Source organism: Mirounga angustirostris, unplaced genomic scaffold, assembly GCF_029215605.1.
Source record: "Mirounga angustirostris isolate CCGP_5_RB_7025 unplaced genomic scaffold, mMirAng1.0.hap1 SCAF_13, whole genome shotgun sequence".
Lineage (NCBI taxonomy): Eukaryota > Metazoa > Chordata > Mammalia > Carnivora > Phocidae > Mirounga > Mirounga angustirostris.
This window is the reverse complement of record NW_026991721.1, coordinates 43064049-43087452: the sequence shown is the minus strand read 5'-3', so window position 1 is coordinate 43087452 and position 23404 is coordinate 43064049. Positions and strand designations below refer to the sequence as shown.

The 23404-nt window shown below is 36.2% G+C and overlaps 1 protein-coding gene across 2 annotated transcripts in view; it reads left to right on the top strand.

Annotated features, from left to right (window-relative positions):
• TMEM135 (transmembrane protein 135) overlaps positions 1-23404 on the top strand; it is a 271644-nt gene that overhangs the window by 80968 nt on the left and 167272 nt on the right. Inside the window, exon 5 of one of the 2 annotated variants that reach the window (XM_064576803.1) lies at positions 15076-15141. The exons of the other annotated variant lie outside the window; for it this stretch is intronic. Coding sequence (XP_064432873.1) covers positions 15076-15141 — 66 coding nt within the window. The remainder of the gene's footprint in view (positions 1-15075; positions 15142-23404) is intronic. 2 annotated transcript variants of the gene reach the window in all.

The following is a 23404-nucleotide window of genomic DNA, read 5'->3' as shown; positions in this document are numbered from 1 at the left end:
TGATTATGTCAGATGTCTTTCCCATATCTATAGAGATGATCATGTGGTTGTCTTTTTCAGTTTAGTATGGTGAATTACATTGCTTGATGTTTGAGTGTTAAATAAACCTTGCATCCTGGAATAAATCCCACTTGACATGTTTTTCCTTTTGTATATTGTTGGATTCAATCTATTCACATTTTGTTAAGCATATTTATATTTATGTTCATGGGGCATATTGGTCTGTAGTTCTCTTGTAATGTCTTTGTCTGGTTTTGCTGTCAGGGTAACACTGCCCTTTTTGAGTTAAGAAGCATTCCATTCCCTCCTTTTCAGATTTCTGGAAGGGTATGTATAGAATTCGAATTAGTTCTTTTTTAAATGTTTGTATGAATTTATCAGTGAAGCCATGTGGATCAGGAATTTCCTTTGTGGGAAGATACTTAACTACTCTTTCAATTTCTTGTAGAAACATTGGTCTATTTAGGCTATACTTCTTTTTGTGTGAGCTTTGGTAGTTTGTGTCTTCCAAGCAATTTTTTATTTCTCTTATGTTGTTAAATTAATTGGCATAAAATTGTTTATATATTCCCTGATTGTCCTTTTAATTTCTGAAAAATTTGTAATATGACCTTTCTCTCTTTTTTTCCCTCCATATTATAGTCTATATTGGGAAATTTTTTTTTATGGGTCTAAAAAGAATGTTTGTTCTGCTTTTGTTTAGTGCAGAGGTCTATAAAAATAGGTTAAGTTAATTGATGGTATTTTTCCAGGGTCATATCTTGATTTTCTCTCTGCTCCATCAGTTATTGTAGAGGGATATATTTCTGACTGTAGTTGTGAATTTGTCTTATTTATCCATGTATTCATATATTTTTGACTCATGTATTTTGAATCTCTGTTTTTAATTCATAAACATTTAAGTTTGTTATGTCTTCTGGATTAATGGGCTCCTTTATTATTACGAAATGGCTTTCTTTATCTCTGGTGTTATATGCCTATATCTAAGAAAATCACTGGCAAGAGGAATGGGATTAACATTGTTGATTTAATTAAACCAAAGCTTTATAAAAAAAAGGTGGAGGGGCGCCTGGGTGGCTCAGTCAGTTGAGCATCTGCCTTAGGCTTGGGTCTGGATCTCCAGGTCGTGGGATCGAGCCCCAGCTCTGGGCTTCCCCCTCAGCAGGGAGTCTTCTTCCTTCTCTCTCTCTGTCCCTCTGCTCCTCCCCACTGCCCCTGTTCTCTCTCAAATAAATAAAAATCTTAAAAAAAAAATGTGGATAAACTAAAGAAAATCAGCATTTGGGGCACCTGGGTGGTTCAGTTGGCTGGGTGTCTTGACTCTTAGCTTAGCTCAGGTCTTGATCTCAGCTCGAGTCTTGATCTTAGGGTTGTGAGTTCAAGCCCCTCTTTGGGCTCCAGGCTTGGTGTGGAGCCTACTTAAAAGAAAAACAGATGCCTGGGTGGCTCAGTTAAGCTTCTGACTCTTTGCTTCAGGCTCTGCTTCTGGCTCTCTAGGGCCCTGTATGGGGTTCTGCATTGGGCTCTGCACTGGGCCTGGAGCCTGTTTAAGATTCTCTCTCCCGGGGCGCCTGGGTGGCTCAGATGGTTAAGCGTCTGCCTTCGGCTCAGGTCATGATACCAGGGTCCTGGGATCGAGCCCCACATCAGGCTCCTGGCTCAGTGGGGAGCCTGCTTCTCCCTCTGCCTCTCTCCCTGCTCATTCTCTCTCTCTCTCCCCCTATCTCTGTGTCTCAAATGAATAAATAAAATCTTTAAAAAAAAAAAAAAGATTCTCTCTCCCTTGCCCCCTGCCCCTTTCCCCTGTGCTCTCTCTCTCCTTTGCTCTCTCCCTCTCTAAAAAAAAATAAATAAAAGAAAAAGAAAATCAGCATTTGTTAGAACAGAGGAAAGAAGTGAAGGGGAGGGATGTTATATAGTTGTCTAATAATTATTACATATACTATACTTGCCTACTTAAAAATATTTTATATGCTAATTAAATGAAAGGTGAAATTTAGATCTAATTTGAAGTTAAACAGGCTCTCAGTTATAATATTTGGTATTATCACCATTTCATGGTTAAGAAAACTCAGCTGATAGTTAGTAGTCATATTTCAGGAATGAGCAAGAGGATATGGTGTACGAAATTATAAAAGACTACAAATTTTCCATGGATATTTTCAAGATATTAGCCCCTAACTATGCTTCTCCACCCCTCTTGCTAAAACAAAATTTTCAAGCAGCTTCAGGCTTATGACCCCAGGCTTGCTGCCCCTACCTACTGCACCTATTCTTTTTAAGATCCTTGCTCCCGCAGAACACTCATATGAGAGCTGTTCTTACATGCAGCATTTGAATAAAGACCTGAACTACCAGCTTTGATTGGATTTTCTCTTCCACATGGGGCAGTAAATGAAGAAAAATCATGGCAGAAGTTATCTGCTAGTTTATAATGTACATAATTGTCTTTAGAGTTGATGTTGTGTAATAGTGGTACTTTATAACTTTTTCAAATAGTACTAAGTATTCTTATAAAGATATTTATAAGTATTTTATTTTCATATTACCAGATATGTCTTCCAGACCTTTCCCCTATATTGGGAAATGTGTCCTGAGATGGTCAGAGACATCAATGTCAGCATAACTTGGGCTTTGAGAAATAGTTTGGTCTTTGGGGTGCTCTGAGAAAGGTTTCCTAAATATTAAAATAAACAAGCATACAAATAATAATACTTTCAACACTATTCTGACTATCCCCTCTACTATTTCATATACAGTCCCAAGTTCTGGATAACTATAAAGAATAATAAAAAGGAACATGAGGTAAGCATTGATGGTAAAATGATAAAACTGCCATTTCTTGCAGTTATATGATTAGCTACATAAGGAATTTAAATACTCCTCAAATTGTTAAAATCATTAACATAAGACTGAATATAAGATATACAATATAGTAGCTTTGCTCTGTATCAACACTACCTGAGCAAACTATAGAACAGACAGTATTCTCTGAAGGTTTTAAAATATGCCTGCAAATTCTCTGACATTCCCCACTTCAGAAGCCTGTTTTCCTTCCCCTTAAATGTGAGCCAAAATTAGTACCTCCTCTGTAGTGACTAGACTACGGTGGAAAAGATGTTACTTGATTTGCAAGGCTAGACGAAGTTATTAAAAATTACTTCCACTGAATTTTTTTTTATATTAACCAGTTTGGAAGAAGCCAGTTGCCATGTTCTGACACCAAAAATCCTGCAAAGAGCTCCATGTAGGAAAGAAATTATCCTCCTTCCAACAGTCTTCAGGACTTGCCAGCCATGAGAGTAGGCTACTTAGAAAGTGCATCCTCTAGCCCCAGTCAACAGTTGTTCTGTTCTGTTTTGTTTTGTTTTTGCTTTAGTTTTCTGAGGTGAGCAGTGATAATATTTATTGGTTTATAATTTTATCTTTCCTGGGCAAAGATTTCTTAGAAACAAGCAACTAAGTCCTATTAACTATATGTAGTCTCAGTTCTTAGTCCTAATAGCTATGTTTTATGCAGTTGGTTGCAGTTCTCATCCCAAAATACTGAAAGGAGTTAAACAACTATGATTTTTTAAAAATATTATGTTCACATGGTATAATATAATCTGAGAAAAATTAGCAACATGTAATTTACTATAACAATTTTTGATTATGAGAAACATACACATAAATATTTTGTATATTAGTCAATTATATATCATATTTGGAAAATGTAATAATATTGTACAATCATACTTTTTTTTTTTCCATCTCCTAACACTTGGAGTGGGGCAGAGCAAGCTATATAGTTGTTTATCATAGTGAGAAATAATGTGTAGGTAGAGTGTAAAACCAAACATTGAAAACTCTGAAATAACTATAGAAATTTCACTTTAGGGCGCCTGGGTGGCTCAGTTGGTTAAGCGACTGCCTTCGGCTCAGGTCATGATCCTGGAGTCCTGGGATCGAGTCCCGCATCAGGCTCCCTGCTCAGCGGGGGGTCTGCTTCTCCCTCTGACCCTCCCCTCTCTCATGCTCTCTGTCTCATTCTCTCTCTCAAATAAATAAATAAAATCTTTAAAAAAAAAAAAGAAAGAAAACTCAGCTGAAAGAGTGACTCAACTCTATTGTTATGAAATAGAATGGAAGTCTAAACTTAAGCATTTGTGTTATTTGTTATCCTTTGTTAGTTTGTGTTGACTCTGAGTCTAAGAAGATAACATTATGGGGGGAAAAACACATGCTTTTCTTAAGTTTTATTATGTTCAAAGAGGAAAAGCAGGTATGTTATTTCATCATGTCACACTGGATAGAACATGACAGAACATATATTTACAAAAATACACTCTTCTTTAGAGCCAGATGACTGCTATCAGTTTGGAAACAAACCATCTGCTTATTGTTTAAATTCCTGGATAACTTACCAACCCACATCTATAAACAGAAGTAACATTCTTTATAACCTTAAAACCACTGCTAAGGTCCATTGTCTCCATATGTAATGCATATTTCCTGTGTACTGAATGGAAACAGATTATGATATTTATGATGTCTAAAAAGATCAAGTTGATTTCATTAACATGACAGGCTAATGAGTTATACTTTCAGCATTTAAAATTGTTATAATACAGTTTAGAACATATTTGTTCACACTGTGGTGAAGCATAAATCCTCAAACTATCAATAAATAAGCTCTTACTTGACGTATTCCAAACAACTACTTATTCATTAGCTGTTGATTCTTGCATTTATTCACCATTTATTGAGTGTTTCTCAGGTGCTGGTGCTAGAGGTTTAATGATGAGTGAAATAACAACCTATGGTCTAGTGAGAATTTTAGCTCAATAAGTAATTACTGTAAGAAGTATACAATAATAATTATTTTAAGTATAGTACTATAATAACTATTACTTATGTAAAGTATTATACATTGGTGAAAGAACAGAAAGAATCAGATATTACTCAAGTTTCTGATTGGACAAATGGTGGTTGGAAACACAGGTACACGAATGCTCACCTGTATGTGAAGATGAGATTGGCTGATGTTCGTTTGCTGATTGTTCAGTTTTTTACATAATATTAAGTTAAGTACACCATTATTGGTAGCATATGTAGAATTTTCTATGGAATGCAGAGTTTTCATACCAATTTACTCTTCTTGGTTCCTTCAGTCTTCCTATGAGTGCAGACTCATATTAGTCTTATTTGTCCTAGATTATTCATGTCTTGAATTTACTGTTGGCTAGAGTATTATTGCCACTTTTCTTCTGCTTTGGTCAACCTCTACTTCTGCCCTCAGTTTATATGAATTTAAGATGAAATATGCAACTAAAGCATATAAATATCCTTTCAAAAAATAATTTCCATCAAGGTGGTATCCAGGTTTTTCCTAATGGTTGGTCGGAATTAAGTTACCAATTAGTTGAGAACAGCTCTGGGGAGGGAGGCAGGTGTGCATTCTTCTTTTTTTTTTTTAACCAGCTTTATATTTAATGAACTTCACTTCGTTTAAGTACAGAGTTTGATGAGTTTTGACAGATGTTTATAGTCATGTGACTAAAACCCTAATTAAGATACAGAATAGTTCTCTCTCCCTAAAAATTGCCTTTGCAATAAGTTCCCTCCCCTTCAGGTCTCAGGCCCCAAGCAATTCACTAATCTGTTCTTTGTCACTCTAATTTTGGCTTTTCTACAATTCATATAAATGAACATATGTTTTCATTTCTCTTGGGTAGATACCAAGGGTTAGAATTGCTCGGTCTTATGGTAAGTTTATGTTTAACTTTATAGGAAACTGCCCAGCTGCTTTTTAAAGTGACTGTACCATTTTGTATTTCTACCAGTAACATGTGAGAGTTCCAGTAGCTCCATATTCTCACTATAACTTGGCATTGTCATTCTTTTTACTTTTAGCCGTCTGTCTCATGTGTTGTGGTACCTCATTGTGGTTTTAGTTTGCATTGCCCTAAGGACTATGATGTTGAACATTTTTTATTGGCTTTTTGTCCATTCACAAGTATATGTCTGTGTGTATATGCATGCATATATTATGTATATGTTGATATATCTATTTTTCTTTTTGATGAAGTATCTTTTGAAATCTTGATCATTTAACATTTTTTGGTTTGTGTCTTATTTTTGACTTGTAAGAGTTATTTATATATTCTGAATGCAAGTGCTTTGTTGGGTATGTATATATGCAGGTATTGAGGCTGTGGTTTGCTTTTTCATTTTCTCAATTGAATCTTTCAAAGAGCAAAAGGCTTTTAATTTTGATGAAGCATATTTTATCAATGTATCATTGTCTGATGCTGCTTAACAAACCACTCAAAATTTAGTGACTAAAAATGACAATAGTATTTACTTTCCATGAATCTGCAGTTTGGGAAGGGCTCACCCAGAATAGACCCATTTCTGCTCTACTTGACATGGCTGGTGCAGCTTGAAAGCTAAGGGCAGATTGACTCACATGAATGACACCTGGGCTTGGAATACTTGAAGAGTTGTATATTGGAGTAGCTAGGGCATCTCTCTCTATTTCTCTATAGTTTTTCTAGCATGGTGGCTTCAAGGTAGTTGGACTTCTTACATGCTCAGGGCCCCAAAGGCACATATACAAAGTGAGAACACCATACAGAAGCCATTTTGCCTTTTATGATTTAGCTTTAAAATCAGCATCACTTCTGCCTCATTAGGTTACAGATACAAAGATATTTTCAAAGGTCCCAGGTCCAAGGGGAGGGAACAAATAAAATATGTAGGAGAGTCAATGTCACATTTTAAGAAGTACATGTGGTGTAAGATATATATTGGTGTGACTTTCTTTGGACAGTACAATCTGTCATAATGAGTTTTTTCTTTAATGTTTTATTCTTTTTTTCCTTATGTAACTTATTTTTGCCCAAATCAAGTGTTTTCAGTTGACTTCCAGTGTTTTCTTCTAGAATCTTTATGGTTTGAGCACCAATATTTAAGTCTGTGTTCCATTTGGAATTCATTTTTGTGTATGGAGTATGGTATGGGTCGAGGCTCATATATTTCTGTTTAGAAAGTCAGTTGTTTAGTTTCCATTGGTTGAAAAGACTACTTTTCCCCATGTCTTCTTTGTTTTTTGGTTGTCGTCTCTTTTTTGCTTCTTTATTCCTCTTTTCTTGGATTCCTTAGATTATACTTTTTACTGTTCCATTTAAATTTGTCTATTGGCTTTTTGGCTATATCTCTATGTATTAGTTTTTAGTGGTTCCATTGGTGATTATAATGTACATGCCTAATCTTTCACCATCTACTTAAATCAGTATTTTACCACTTCTGGTAAAATGAAGGTTTACAACGATATAGGCCGCTTTACTCTCCCCCTCTTATGTAATAATGCTCATATATATTACATCTACATATATTGGAAACTCCGTCAGACAATATTATAATTTTTTCAACAGTCATACGTATTTTAAGATCTTAAAAGAAGAAATACAAGCTTTTACATTTACTCAGATGTTACTATTTCTATTGGTTCTCTTCATTCATAAGGTTTAATGTTTCCTTCTAGGATTATTTCTCTTCAACCTATAGAAATGTCTTTAGCATTTCCTTTAGAACAATTCTGCTGGCAACAGATTCTCTTAGTGTCTTTCATATGAGAATGTCTTAATTTTGCTTTCATTCCTGAAGGATATTTTTGCTGGATATAGAATTCTGGGTTGATAGGGGTTTTTTGGTCCCAAAACTTTAAAGATGTTCTCTATCTCATTTTCATGGCTTCTGATGGCAAACCCATAATCATCTAATAGTTGTTCTACTATATGTAATAAGTATGGGTACATTTTAGGGGCTACTTTCAAGACTTAAAAAAATACATGGATTTCAGCATTTTGTTTATAATGTGTCTAGGTATGGTTTTATTTGAGTTTTTTACTTGGGGTTTATTGACTGACTTTCTTGAATCTGTAAATGTATGCCTTTTACCAAATTTGGGAAGTTTACAGACATTATGTCTTCAAATATTTTCTCAATATTAATCTGTTTTTCCTCTCTTTCTGGATCTCTGGTAAAACAAATTGCCAGATCTTTTGCTCTTCTCCCACAAGTGTCTGGGGGGCTGTTAATTTTTTTTTGAATCTTTTTTGGTCTCTGTTATGTAGAATGGATAAGTTTTATAGATTCATCTTTAAGTTCACTGATTGTTTCCTCTTCATCTCCACTCTGTTGGAGAGCCTTCATTTACTGAATTTTTCATTTTACATATCATATTTTTAAGTTTCAGAATATCCATTTTTAGAAATAGTTTCTATTTCTCTGCTGAGAACTTCTCTTTCCATTCATAGTAAGTGTGTGTAATAACCTCACCTCATGGAACGTAGTTAATAGGTGCTTTTTAGGCTTTGTCTGGTAATTTCAACATCTGATTGTCTTTCCTTTGAGAAGTAGTCATGATTTTTTTGTTCTTTGCAAGTTGAGTACTTTTAGATTGATCCAGGATGTTTTGAATATCATGTTGGGAAACTCTGGGTCCTGTTAAAATCCTCTGGAGAGGGTTGATTTGTTGTTGGCTGCCGTTATTGTTAGTAGTAAGCAGTCAACCAGTTTGGTGTGGACTACAAATTCTGTTTCATCTTCAGTGGGCAGTAGGTCCAAGTAGTTGTATGTTCAGTATCTTTCCTGTGATGCTTTGGGTTTGTCCTCTCTGTGCACCACTCATGGGCCATGCTAGTACCTGGGTGGTATTTTAATTGTAGTTCTCCTCTCAAAGCCTTTGCTTTGCTGCTTGGGTCTGTTCAGGGCTTAACGCTGATTTGGGGTGAACCCTGTCTTTGTGCCAGTTCAAACACAGATACAGTTAGAGGATCTGCCTTTTCTAGCTCTTCCTTTCTGGGATTACCACTGTATTCTCTGCCTCACTGGGCCTCCTTTTCCTGGTCCTGTGTTCAGAAGGACAGGGTTTTTCTTGGCATTATAGCTGCCTGCACCACTGTCATAGCTGCACGCACCGAACAGGGCATGCTTTTAGGGCAGAGTAGCTAGAGAAGAGAGTGAAAAATATAATGGGTATTTTTCCTTTTATCTTTGCACTAAAGGAGAGGATCCCTTTCCATATGCCTTTGGCCAGAAAAGCAGCATTTCTTTTCCAGTGTTAACTACCTGTACTGCGGATGCTTCATCTTGTAACGGGCTTATCTTTGGGCCAGAGTCAAGAGACAGCAAAGACAGAAAACCCCCTGAACAGCCAGGGATTAATTCCCTACACATTCGGTGGCTCACTTGGGCCCCGTCTTCTTTTGTGAGAAGCAGATAGCTAATGCTCAGGTTTTCTGTTTTTTAATTTTGTACTTTTATCATCATAAGAAGGAAAATACCTGGGGCTTGAAAACCTCAGTGTTTAAATCTTTTTTTTTTTCTATGGCTAGGATAAAGAGCCCAGGAATAAATTTTGCCTGATTTCTGAGACTTTTACTAAATTAATCTTGAAATAATGTAAGTTTTCTGCTTTCTGGTTATCCTGTCAAGAATTTTAGCATAAATAAATGACCATCTGGCATTAATGTGTTAATTGTGGTTGACTGTTTTATATAGTGCATTTTTAATTGCCATCTGATGTGGTTTTTAATTGCATTTTTAATTGCAATTGATGACTGATTTTTTAAGGTAGAATTGGAATTCTGCATTTCTTGTGAGATATTAATAGTAACAAAATGATCATTTATTGAGCACGTGAAAGTTTTCCTTCAGTAATGTACCATTATTATCTTTATTTTGCTAATGATGAAGTTGAGCTCAAAGAAGTGAAGTTGCTTGTCCAAGATCATATGTTTACGAATGGCAAAGCTAGAATTTGAACTCAACAATCTGTTTCTAAAACCTACTTTTCTTAATCTTTATGCTAATTATCATACATAGCACAAGGTGCTGGGAATACATAAATAAAAGATTGAATTCATGCCCTCCAGGATCTCTCTGTTTAGTTGGCAAACCAGGACAATCAAGAGATATTCACAGAACAGTAAGTGCCGTGACTCTTTGACATAGATTTTTTGTTCTTAAGATTCACAGGTATGATTAAGGCTCATTCATATTTAGTCTTTCATTAGTCCAATTTTTATTTTTACATTTAAAAAATCAAAATTAGTATTTCTTAAACATCTTTTCATTGCAAAAGTGCTATTCTAAGCTAGATCTTGGATTCACTATTTTGTATTTAGCTAGCCCTTTACTGAGCTTTTCACATTAACCAACACAAGAAGCTGGGTTGATATTAGCTGTTACCTTTTTTACAGAGGAGGTCAGAGCTTGAAGAGTTTAAATGATCTGCCTGAGGTTGCCCAGATTGCAAATAGTGGAAATAAGATAACTAGAATTCCAGTTGCTTAATTAATAGGAAGTAAATGCCTGCTAAATACAACTTTTGTATTTATATCAGTAAACTTCAAATTAAATTAATGTACTGAAGTCTTACTGTAATATGCTTTAAAGCTATTATACTGCTTTTCAAGGTAAAGTATATTTATATACTTTAAATAGATACATATTTAATAGATATATATTTAATAGATATATTTCTTCTTAATTTTGCTTACTTTGTGTTGGTTATTGAATGAAAAATTATTGGACTATAAAGGATGAGTCTCTATTGAATTTTGGTTATCTTCACTTTAGGCGCTACTCAGTATAGTACTGGTTGTGTTATGGCATTTACATTGTTCCAAAATTCTGTTTTAAATCTGTTTTATCTTTTAGTGTGGCAAAAATTACTTTTTTTTGTTTCCTTTTTATTATTACCAAAAGTGTGTGTGTGTGTGTGTGTGTATATAGTAGAATGTTAGAAAGTAAGGAAAAAGGAAAACATCCAGAGACTACTGCTGTTATCAACACATTATAAATCCTGGCTCTTTTTCAATTTGTACACATATGCAAACACAAGGATCCAACCCAGAACTTTGCATTTATTACATCTAGATTTCATGTCTCCTAAGTCTCTTTTATCTAACACTCTTAAAAAAGCAGTCTCTCTTGGTAACCTATTTTTAAATAAGGACCTATAGATGTTTTTTACCCTGCCACTGACGGAAAATGTTTAATGAATGTTTTTGTAGTAGTCATTTTAATTGTTATCAAAACTCAAGGAGAAGGAAATTTCAATGAATAATTTGCTGGTGGTCAATTTACAAATGCTAAGAGATAGCCCTGTATCTCATTGTTTTTGACACTTGTTAGACATTGTTTGGGTACAAGTAAATTAAAAGCAATCTCTCTAGTAGAGGTCAAAAGAATGTTGTACACTCCAGTGCTTCCCTATAGAATCAAAGGAAGCTGAGCTGAATTGACAGAGTACTGTTAGAATGAGACATCCTTGAAAACGTTGGTGGGAAGAGCTGATGAAATAAACCAGTTTAGTTGGAAACAAAAGATTGAATTTGGTATTCTTCTACTGGAGAAAGTGCAGAAGAAGAATTAGATCTTCACACTACCTCGGGTTTTTGAGACACAAAAAAGCAAATAATTTGATCTGGTTTAGAGAAGTTGTTGCATACTTTATCCCAAGTGCTTGCTGCCTCTGCCTGTCACCTTTTGCTTCTCAAATATATACAGTAGCTAACCTGACGTAGATGAATACTGTTAATCACATCACTAGATTAAATAAGGTTTAAAACGAAATAGGAAAATAGGAAGATGAAAGATGTAATTTAATGTACATATCATTAAGAATAGAAAAAATGCAAATACATCATTGGTGAGAAATTTTTTTCCTTCAGTAACAATTTCTGTGAATAGATCTTTCAACATCTAGTTCTATATGCTTTAGTAAAGTTCATTTGTCATAGCAAAATCATTCATTATAAATCTGTTTTTTTGTATGGTTATATGAATAACCCCTTTCCTTTTCCATCAATGGCCTATTTTAACTCTCTCAGTGAATTATGAATTGGAATTATATTCATATCGTAAATTTAGCAGCGTTTGCTCTAAAAGATTTTTTATTTTCTAACTTAGTGTGTAGATATCCACCTGCCGCCTCCCCCTTTTCTGGGGTGTGTGTGTGTATGTATAGGGGTGTTCTCAAGATTGCTCTTCTCATTTAGAAAATGTTAGAAAAATTTTGCTTTTATGGATAAATTACATGCTATATTTTACCAATGAAGTTGAAATGAAAGTTGTTACTTTTTAATTCCTATCCTGTCAAGGGTTGCTTACTTTTCCTTGATAATTTCTAAACTGCAGTCTTCTTAGCTTTCTAATTCTGTAACTGTGTAGCTTTGTGACAACAAAGATGTATGACTTTGAGCCTTAGTTGGGCTTTTTGTATTGCTTGGCAGTTCCATTACCTTCTGCTTTGCTTTTACTTTTACTCTCACCCCCATCTTTCTTTCAGTCAGTATTTTTGTCATTCTCAGAGGATTATCCTGTCTGGTAGGTTGGGGGTGTGGGGGAAGAGGGTAGAGGGGAGGGCAAAGAGCAGAGGGAGGGAGAGGGAAAGCATTTCTCTATATTTGTACCTTCTCCCTTTTAACGTAGCTGACAGATTGCTGTGTGCTCTTGATCCTGTCTTCCACAGGAATCCCCTTCTGTCAGAATCCATTTTCCTCCCTGTGTCTAAACTTCTTCCACCTGACTGACTTCTACTTAGCCTCTAAAAACTTGTTTAAATCTCTCCTATTCTAAAAGTATACTGTCCTCAATTTTCTCTCAACCCTGTTTTTTCTGGCAACAACTCATTGTCATTTCTTACCTTTATTGTCAAACTTTTTGAAAGAGTTTGCGTACACTTTATATCCTTTATATCCTTTTATTCAGTCCTCGACTTTATTCTTATAGGCACCACTCAATTGAAATTGTAAAGTATTTGACCTCTTTCCAAAATTGGACACTCTTGATTTACTTAAAATCAACCTTTAAAAGCTAAAAAAAAAAAGTTTTGATTAAGGATGTCTATGTAGTGTAAACAGTCAAATAGCATGCTGCGAAGCTAATGGAAAAAGAGCAGTGCTCTTCTTTACCTCTTCTGATGCACAACCCAGCAGCAACCACTTACAACCTTTTACGTATTTCTTCTGTTATTTATTTCCTTATATTTATATTAATGTGTTTACACTGCTGTTTATATTACACCGGTCACACTAAGTTCATACACATATATCAGTTTTATTCCATTTTCCTCCAGGTTTCCAACCCTCCCACCCTTCGTATTTCTTTAGAGGTGCATTCAGTTTTTAAATTTAGGATTGCCCTTTTCTGTTGTTCATTTTTTTGAATTACTAATTCTTTAAAATTTATGTTTTACAGAGCATCCTTTGAGTTCTATTTTCTATTAGTGAAGGTTGGAAATGCATTCTTTTGGACCAGGTTAAAAATTAGAAGCACGTATTGAACAGACGAACTTGTATCCTCTCTTCCCAACCACACTCTCAAGAAACCTTTTTCTTTTGGCCTCACTGGCTATCTTGCTCATCTTTGTCCATGCCAAGCATGATCTCACCTACTGGCCTTTGTATTTCTTGCCCCGTCTGACTGGAATACCTTTTCATGGACTGAATGTTTTTGTTGCCCCCAGATTAACGTCAAAACCCCACCCCTCAATGGGAGGTAATTGAAACTAGATGAGGAGCCTTCACGAAACTAGATGAGGAGCCTTCACCAATGGGATTAGTGCCCTATGAGAGTAGAGAAAGAGCTTGCTTCTTTTTGCTTCCAGCCATCCAGGAAACAGGAAATAGGTCCTCACGAGACACTGAATCATCAAGCTATTCCCTTATTATCTCTTCTAAGAGTTTATAGTTTTAGCTCTTATATTTAGGCTCTTGATTCTTTTTGAGTTAATTTTTGTATGTGGTATAAGGTAAGGGTCCACTTCATTCTTTTGCTTGTGGATATTTTCTTTAAAAAATTGTCCTTTCCCCCATTGAATGGTTTTGGTACCCTTATTGAATGTCATTAGGTGATGTATGCTAAGGTTTATTTTTGGGCTGTCTATTCTATTTCATTGACCTATATGTTTGTCTGTGACAGTACCACACTGATTACCATAGCTTTGATATAAGTTTTGAAATCAGGAAGTGTGAGTCTTTTAACTTTGTTCTTCTTTTTCAAGATTGTTTTCGCTATTTGGAGTTCTTTGGGTTCTGTGTGAATTTTAGGATGGATTTTTGTATTTCTGTTGAAAAAGTCATTGGGATTTTGGTAGGATTCACATTGACCCTACAGATCATTTTTGGTGGTGTTGACTTCTTCTTCTTTTTTTTTTTTTTTTTAAAGATTTTATTTATTTGACAGACACAGCTAGAGAGGGAACATAAGCAGGGGGAGTGGGAGAGGAAGAAGCAGGCTCCTGGCTGAGCAGGGAGCCCAATGCGGGGCTTTATCCCAGGATACTGGGATCATGACCTGAGCTGAAGGCAGACGCTTAACAGCTGAGCCACCCAGGCACCCCAGTGGTGTTGACTTCTTAACAGTTGTCTTCCAGTTCATGAACACAGGATGCCTTTCCATTTATTTATGTGTTCCGTTATCTCTTTTAGTAGTGTGTGTAGTTTTCAGTGAACAACTAAATCTTTTGCTTTGTTGGTTAAGCTTATTTAGAATTGTTAATTTCCTTTTAGGATTGTTCATTGTTAGTATATAGAAAGCAATAATTTTGGGGGGGTGTTATTTTATATATGGAATCAGTGAATTATTTCATCTTCTGTCAGTATTTCAGTAGCAGTCAAGTGATTTGAACTGAACTTGGAACTAAAAAATCAGAATAAATGATAATTTCTGAATTGAATCCAAGTACTAGCTTTTTACTTAATCTTCATTAACCAAACTAAGGTTTAAATTTATCTAAGTGTACTAATTTGAAACTCTGTAGACATGGATGAATACCAGCAGATCAAAATAACCTTCGAAACAGTTCTGTTTGAGATCTTCAATGTCATTAAGTAAGAGATTCTGAAAATGATATTTCTGAAATATGATGGAGATCATGTAGCTCTTATTGTGACTTATTGATGCTTCTCCAGAAGTTGCTGGAAATGTAATAGGAATGGATGTTTTTTACAGTTTGGAGGGGTTATACAATTGAGTACAGATTATGAATGATGTATTTTTTGCTTTTTTAATTCACAGGCCACAGAAACACTATTTAGAATGGCAGTAGCAAGAGGAACCATCACAACATTAAGAAATGGAGAAGTAAGATGAGAATTTTGACATAAATACTATTTATTTCATAGTATGCTGTTTTTAGAACATAAAATGTAGTGAATTCTGTGATACTTTATATAACAAATTGAGAAATACATGATATACATAATACTGAGTGAATCTGACCTATAAATCTGTTTTAGTTAGGTCATACTGGAACCAGATCTTGGGTTGAAAGCAAATTGCTAACTCTTTTAATATTTGGTTACCAATTGCTTTTACTCTTAAAAGAAAATGACAATTTACTTAATAATAACTTCTGCATATATACATATATATATTTAGTGAAAATAATCCTGTGCTTTTTCCTTTCTTTTTATTCTGTGTTCTACAGATCTGATACTTCTTTCTTAGGATAAAATAATTTGTAATGTTGACATTTATCACAGAGAGAGAGAGAAACAAGAGAGAGAAGGTGGGAGAAATGGAATTTAGTCTGTTTGTTTTATAGTTGAGGCTCACTTAAGATTCTAAGTTTTCACTTTTCTAAATGCTCCTACCAATTCTTAAAAAAAATGCTACTACTGAAATAAATTTTCATTCCAGAATTATTACCAGCCTGATTACCACTCTGTCTGCCTTTTCTTAATTCACTTTCTCACTAAGACATACTTAAGTTGAGGTTGAATATGATGTCACGTTGCCATGTTCCTTTTTCTATTCTACTAGCAAATACTTAAGGATAAAATATAGAATAGTTCCTTATTCTAGAATTAAATTCTGTGTTATTTAATGTAGTATTTATAATTCAATAACCTAAATATTTAGTAGAAGTGACTGAATATCTGAGGAGTTAACTGAAATTGTATTATTGTATGATTATAAATTTTATCGATTGCTATATCTGCTTGTTAGGTGAAAATGTACAATCATTTGGAAATCGTATACTCTTAAATGTTGAATTGTATATTGGCAAGGCACTTTGGAATTAACTTGTAATATGTATTTTGTCTATGAAAAAGACTTAACTGATCCCTTTGTATTCTCAACAAACTGCAGCATGTGGTGCCATTTTGAGAAGAAAAATATTCCTATTAATAAAGTCAGACATATTAGTCTGCCTAGAATATGTCAAAATGAATCTCAGATTTTAGTAATTACTAAAATTTAGTAATTACATTTTGAACTTTATTTTCTTTTGTAAGAAGGTTGGGGAAATGTATGCAAGACAGTTTTAAAAGTAATCTTTTGAGCATATCAACACACTGGATATGTACATATTTTATGTAATGGAGAGGAAGTAGTTAAAATAGCTGGCTTTTGATCCATTTCTTCCTCCCAGTTACCAGTTACTGGGGATTGCCACAGGTTACTAACCTCATTAAGAGGTATTAATGTTGGACAGAGGTTATTTTGTTTTTGTTTTTTTAAGATTTTATTTATTTATTTATTTGAGAGAGAGAGTGTACATGCTCAAGCTGGGGGGTGGGCAGAAGGAGAGGGAGAAGCAGACTCCCTGCTGAGCAGGGAGCCCAGTGCGGTGCTCGATCCCAGGATCCTGAGATCATGACCCCAGCCGAAGGCAGACGCCCAACCAGCTGAGCCACACAGGCACCCCTTGGACAGAGTTATTAAGCACTCTCTCACTTTCAGTTTCTAAAGTGAGGTTAAAACTGTTAAGATGCACATTTTTTCTTTTACATTTTAAGATCTCTGAAAATGGTATGTGTTTTCTAATCAGTGATACCTCATAGTAATTGTGAGATTTCTTCTAAGTCTCTCATATGTTAGAGTTGATAAAATACAATATTTTGTAGTTTAAAAAAATACAGTGACGTGTAGTAAGTATTCAGTAAATGGTGGTTAGGATAGGCTACAAAATAGTTTTAATTTAATTATTTGACTTGGAAAATAATAAAATTAAGACAAAACAAAACAAAGATATTACTAAATATGTGTATATACAAGTGGCACAGATTTTTGGAGCTGCTGGGCTAAGTGCTGTGGAAATAGATGATATAACATGGTTCTTGCCTTTAGAGGTGCTTACTCTCCAGTTGAGGAAACAATTGCATGAATACCTGGAAAAAAAATCTGGTAGAGAGTAGAAAATGCTTAGTTCTATTGAGTCTGGAAGTAACTAGAGCCCAGATTCCACTTGGAATGTGCTAAATTTTAGTATCAAGGCAACAATAGAGAATTCATTTGGGAGTAGGAGAAAAACTAAAAGGTTAACAATTTAATGGATTATTTAAACAGAAGCTGAAATCACCATATTTGTCATAGTGGAAAATTTATGAAATGCTAAGGGAGGAGAAGGGTAAGCAGTTTACTTGTCCTAGGGCACTTAAAAAATTGTTCTAACCCATTACTGTGAAAATTTCTGTTAAGCAGAGATTAAGAAGTAACTCCATGACAATGCTATCAAGTAGGAAGAATAAAGACTGGTATATCCAAATTACGAAAAGATCAGTCTTTGAGTAAGTTATTGACTGGTTGCAGGATGATGACACTGAACTTTGCTTGTCTACCCTTCCCTGTGTTCTGACTCTAAGCCTACACTTTGTGTTATTGGGCATTTCTACTTGGATGTTTTAAGAAATGTTGAGACCAGAAAACATGATTCCTCTCTCAGAAAATAAGCAGATAGTTTTTGAAGGAGTTTGAAACTGACTTTATAAGTTACAGTGAATCATTGGAGGATTTAAGCAAAGGAGTGACACATTATCTTTTTTAATATCTTCATCACAACTCTGCAAGGGGGAAATTATTAGTCTCATTTTATAGGTAAAATGCGGCTCAGAGGATTTAAACATTTTGCCTGTGATCAAACAGCTAGGAAATGGGAGAGCTAGGATCTGAGCGCCAGTCTAACTCTTAACACCCATTCATTCCACTATACAGTATAATATCCCTCAATTTAATTCACTTACCTAAAGTTTTCTAATTATTCAGTTATCCTATAGCTTGACAACTGAAAAATAGCAGAGTAGCTAAGACCTCTAAGATTATGTAATCAGCCATAATTTTTTTAATGCATTCTGATTATCAGTGTTCCCTCTTCTTTTGTGTAGAGAAATATGTGGTTTAAAATGAATGGAGAAAAATACTGACACTTCACAGTTCTGTTTAGTCACTAAATGTCTAACCATGTTGATATGTTCTTTGTACAGTCTTGTATGTGGGCTGGATCTTTTTTATCTTAATTAAATTACATAGGTTAGGAAGCAGTTTTTTTGGGTAGAATTTTTTTTAAAACTTACAGCATATAAATATGTGTTAATTGACTATGTTACAAGCCTTGCAATGAGCTGTAGACTATTAGTAGTTAAGTTTTGGGGGAGTCAAAAGTTATATGCAGATTTTTGACTGTGCTGGGGGTTGGTGTCCTAACCTCCATGTTGTTCAAGGGTCAGCTATAGTTGTTGTTTTTTTTTAATTCATATTTCCCTGAGAATTTACTATATGAATGCTTATATTGATTAAGCTAATGAATCAAGAATTAATACTTTATCTCCCTCCCAAGTGGAATAGCCAGCTTTGTGTGCTGGAAAGGGTACTAGTCTGCATGCTAGTCCATGTGAGTTCTCTTCCTGGCTTTGATAACTATGCAGTCTTGGACATTTTACTTAACTTCTCACAATTTCAGATTCGTACTTTAGAAAATGAATTGATTAGTTGATCTTTAAGGTCCTATACAGCTTTAACATTTTCTGCTTTACACAGGTTTGTATACCCCCCCTTGCCAGCCCCCCACCCTTTTTTTAAGTAGACTCTACACCCAGCGTGGAGCACAACTCAGGGCTTGAACTCACCACCCTGAGATCAAGACCTGAGCTGAAATCAAGAGTTGGATGCTTAACCGACTTAGGCACCCAGATGCCCCCCCCCATTTTTAAAAATGTGGTTCTTTTAGCCTATACTATACATGAGAACTGCTCATGGAGCTGTATAAAATTTAGGTGCATGGGCTCCATCCCCAAAGACTTTGTACATTGGGTCTAGCTTAAGGCTCCAGTATCTATATTTATTTAGATTTACTAATCTATTATAGAACTACTTATCTATTATACAGAGCTACTAAAATCTACTAATTTTAATGCCTAGCCACTGCTGTAAACTATTTTAAAGAAGTATTTTTCACTCTTACGTCTGAAACCAAGGAACACACAATTTAAGATGAAACAGATGAAGACATAGCAAGGAGTTTGAAGTGTATTTAAAGATTTTTGTATATAAAGCAGAACACAGCAGCATGGTTTGTGGCTCTTTTGGAAAGAAGGATAGGTGATTTGACCCAGTATCTAGTTTTGTTTTATATCACTGTGTGGTATTAGGTATTCTGCATGTTTTTTTAGAATGGAAACTTTTTTTACCTTTCTGGAACATGCTTTACATAACTAATAGAGAATATTTTGTTCTGGTATAATTCCTGCAGTAAGGGTAGGAACTCTTTGGTATGGATTTCTGTTTCTTCAGGCTTAGCAACTGCCTAACACATAATAAGGATCTTAGTATATGTCTGATGAACCAGTAATAGAGTTATTTAGAACTTATGTGGCAAATACCATTTCGATTTAATCAACTGTCAGTTTAAGATAAGTATAACCATAAATGCAGATTTATATGTATAATAAATACTGGGGCTATGTTATTTTAAAATCATGAAATTTGTAATACAATGATATATTTTTTTGACATCAAATTTTTTCATGAATTGACTATTTGAAGAGACTGAAATTTACATATTTGATATTCAGTCTTGTTCACAAAGTTACTGACTATTCAGATATTAAGATACATTTCCAACATTTTTGAAATTATTAAAAATTGTATTCAATTCAGTCTAATACTTTAAGTATTTTTTCTTCTTTGTGAATGAAAATTCGTTATATAAAGAAATCTGGAAGTAAGCTTTCATACATTTATATTTTTACAATTGCATTTATTTTTTTCTTAAATATTTTATTTTTACTATTTCTCTTTTAATACCACCCAAGGAACTATGTTCAGCCTTTAATAAGCAAAGTGTTAGTATTTCAAATAGTGAAGCCTGTGGCCTGGTGCCCAGTGAATGCCGGGAACTAGTGGATGGTAAAATCTGATTAAATGAATAAATATTTATTGAGAGCATCTTAAAGACAGATCTGACACATGGCACTAGTGTCCCTTCCCTTCCTTTTCTTCCCTAAATATTAATTGAGTGTCAGGCACTATACTAGGTGCTGGGTTGTAATAAAACTAACATGGTTTCTGCTCTGAGGAAGCTTTATATATAGTCAGTCTAGTGGCTGAGTCCATAACTTGCCACTTATGACCTTACTACTCAGTGTCTTCTTCTGTAAATGGGGATAAATGCATCCACTTGGTGCATTACTTTGTAAGAAACCAATGAGATAATATGTATAAAGCAGTTAGCACAATATCTGGCACAATGTAACCCTATTAGAATTTAGCCTATCCTAAATTGTAACTTTTTTTTTTTAAGAGCGAGAGAGTGGGGGTGGGGTGGGGAGAGGGGCAGAGGGAGAGAGAGAGAGAGAGAGAAAATCTTTTTTTTTTTTTTTAAGATTTTTTATTTATTTATTTGAGAGAGAGAGAATGAGAGACAGAGAGCACGAGAGGGAAGAGGGGAGAGGGAAGAGGGCAGAGGGAGAAGCAGACCCCCTGCTGAGCAGGGAGCCCGATGTGGGACTCGATCCCGGGACTCCAGGATCATGACCTGAGCCGAAGGCAGTCGCTTAACCAACTGAGCCACCCAGGCGCCCAAGAGAGAGAGAAAATCTTAAGCAGGCTTCATGCCCAGTGCAGAGCCTGAGGCAGGGCTCAATCTCATGACCCAGAGATCATGACCTGAGCTGAAATCAAGTCAGATGCTTAACTGACTGAGCCATCCAGGTACACTGATAACTTTTTTATTTAATTAAACACGATTGAGCATTTTCTATATTACTGTGAGTATATGGAGATTATTGGACTGTGGTTATTTATAACAGTGTGTGAACTGAGAATTGGTAATGAAAGACAGACTTTAAATATTTTGGTCAGCCAGAGGGGGGAAAGATGGCAGAGCAGTAGGGGACCCTATTTCAATTGGTCCCCGGAATTGAGCTGGATATCTACCAGACCACTCTGAGCACCCACGAAATCAACCTGAGATGTAAGAAGATCTGGATCTCTACAAACAGAGTATCACAGGCTGTTGGTTTTGAGGTACAAAGTGGGGAGCCGTGATTCCGTGGGCAGATATCGGAGGATAAACGGCAGCGGGAGGGTGCCTGGCCATAGGGATTCTACACTGCTGGTGAGCTACAGCCTTGCGCGCTGGGGACTGGGCAGAGACTTGCAGACCGGTAGCGGTGGGGAAAGGAATTTAGGGCAGCCCCCGGGGCAGAAACTCAGAGTGGTGGGGTTGTGCCTGAGAACTGCAGCCCCCGGGATGGAAACCAGAGCGGCGGGGTCACGTGCGCGAACTGGGAGTGGCTGGCGGTTTTAGAAGCACAAAGGGCAGAGATGTGCCCCAACCTGGAGGCAGGACTGGGAATGCTGCGGAGGGGCGCACAACCCAGGCCACTGCAGTTTATAGCAGCATGGACAGAAAAGGAGACGGTGTGGCCTGGAGAGTTCACTGAAGAACAGACTGCGATCTCTCTGCTCTGAGGCAGAGGGTTGGAAATGGTCTCTTCTGCTCTAACTCGGGGAAGAGACGCGGAAAGCCGCCAGACAACAAAAGCCCCAAAACTGATTCCCGCTGAGCCCATCCCCCACCACAGGTGGGCAGGGCAACTCCGCCCAAACAGGGTTGCCTGAGTAACAGCGCGGCAGGCCCCTCCCACAGAAGACAGGCTGAGAAAACAAGAAGCCAGCAACCCTAAGGTCCCAAGAAAAGAGGTCCACCTTGCTTGGGTTCTGGTCAATAATTTGGACTCTATACATTCCCTCAAACAGCCATCAACAGAATGACTAGGAGGAGGAGCCCCCAAAACAGAAAAGACTCAGAGATTATGACTTATGCTGCAGATTTACAAATGGATGCAGATATAACCAAGATGTCGGAGATGGAATTCAGGCTAGCAATTGTGAAGACAGTGGCTAGAATGGAGAAATCAATTAATGGCAACATAGAGTCTCTAAGGGCAGAAATAAAAGGGGAATTGGCAGAACTTAAAAATGCTATCAATGAGATCCAAGCCAATCTAGATAATCTAACAGCTAGGGTAACTGAGACAGAAGAGAGAATAAGAGACCTGGAAGACAATATAATAGATAAAAAGGGAAAAGAGGAGGCCAGGAAAAAACAACTCAGAATCCATGAAAACAGAATCAGAGAAATAAGTGACACAATGAAGCGTTCCAGTGTCAGAATAATTGGAATCCCAGAGGGAGTGGAGAGAGAGAGAGGACTAGAAGATGTATTTGAGCGAATCGTAGCTGAGAACTTCCCTAATCTGGGGAATGAAACAAATATTCGAGTCCTAGAGGCAGAGAGGACCCCTCCCAAGATCAAGGAAAACAGGCCAACACCCCGGAGTGTAATAGTAAAACTTGCAAATCTTAGAACCAAGGAAACCCTCTTAAGGGCAGTTAGGGGGAAGAGATTCCTTACGTACAGAGGACAAACATCAGAATAACGTCAGACCTACCCACAGAGACCTGGCAAGCCAGAAAGGCCTAAAAAGAAATATTCAGGGTACTAATGAGAAGAACATGCAACCAAGAATGCTTTATCCGGCAAGGCTTTCATTTAGAGTGGATGGAGAGATGCAGAGCTTCCAAGACTGGCAGAAACTGAAAGAATATGTGACCACTAAGCCAGCCCTGCAAGAAATATTAAGGGGGATTCTATAAAATGAGAAAGACCCCAAGAGTGATATACAACAGAAATTTACAGGGACAATCTATAAAAACAACGTCTTTACAGGCAACATGATGACAATTCATATCTTTCAATAATCACTCTCAACGTGAATGGCCTAAATGCTCCCATAAAACGGCACAGGGCTGCAGATTGGATAAAAAGACAGGACCCATCCATATGCTGTCTACAAGATACTCATTTTGACTCCAGAACCGATCACATCCTAGCTCATAAATCAGGTCTCAAACGGTACCAAAAGATTGGGATCATTCCCTGCATGTTTTCAGACCACAATGCTTTGAAACTAGAACTCAATCACAAGAGGAAAGTCGGAAAGAACTCAAATACATGGAGGCTAAAGAGCATCCTACTGAAGAATGAATGGGTCAACCAGGAAATTAAAGAAGAATTTTAAAAATTCATGGAAACCAATGAAAATGAAAACACAACTAT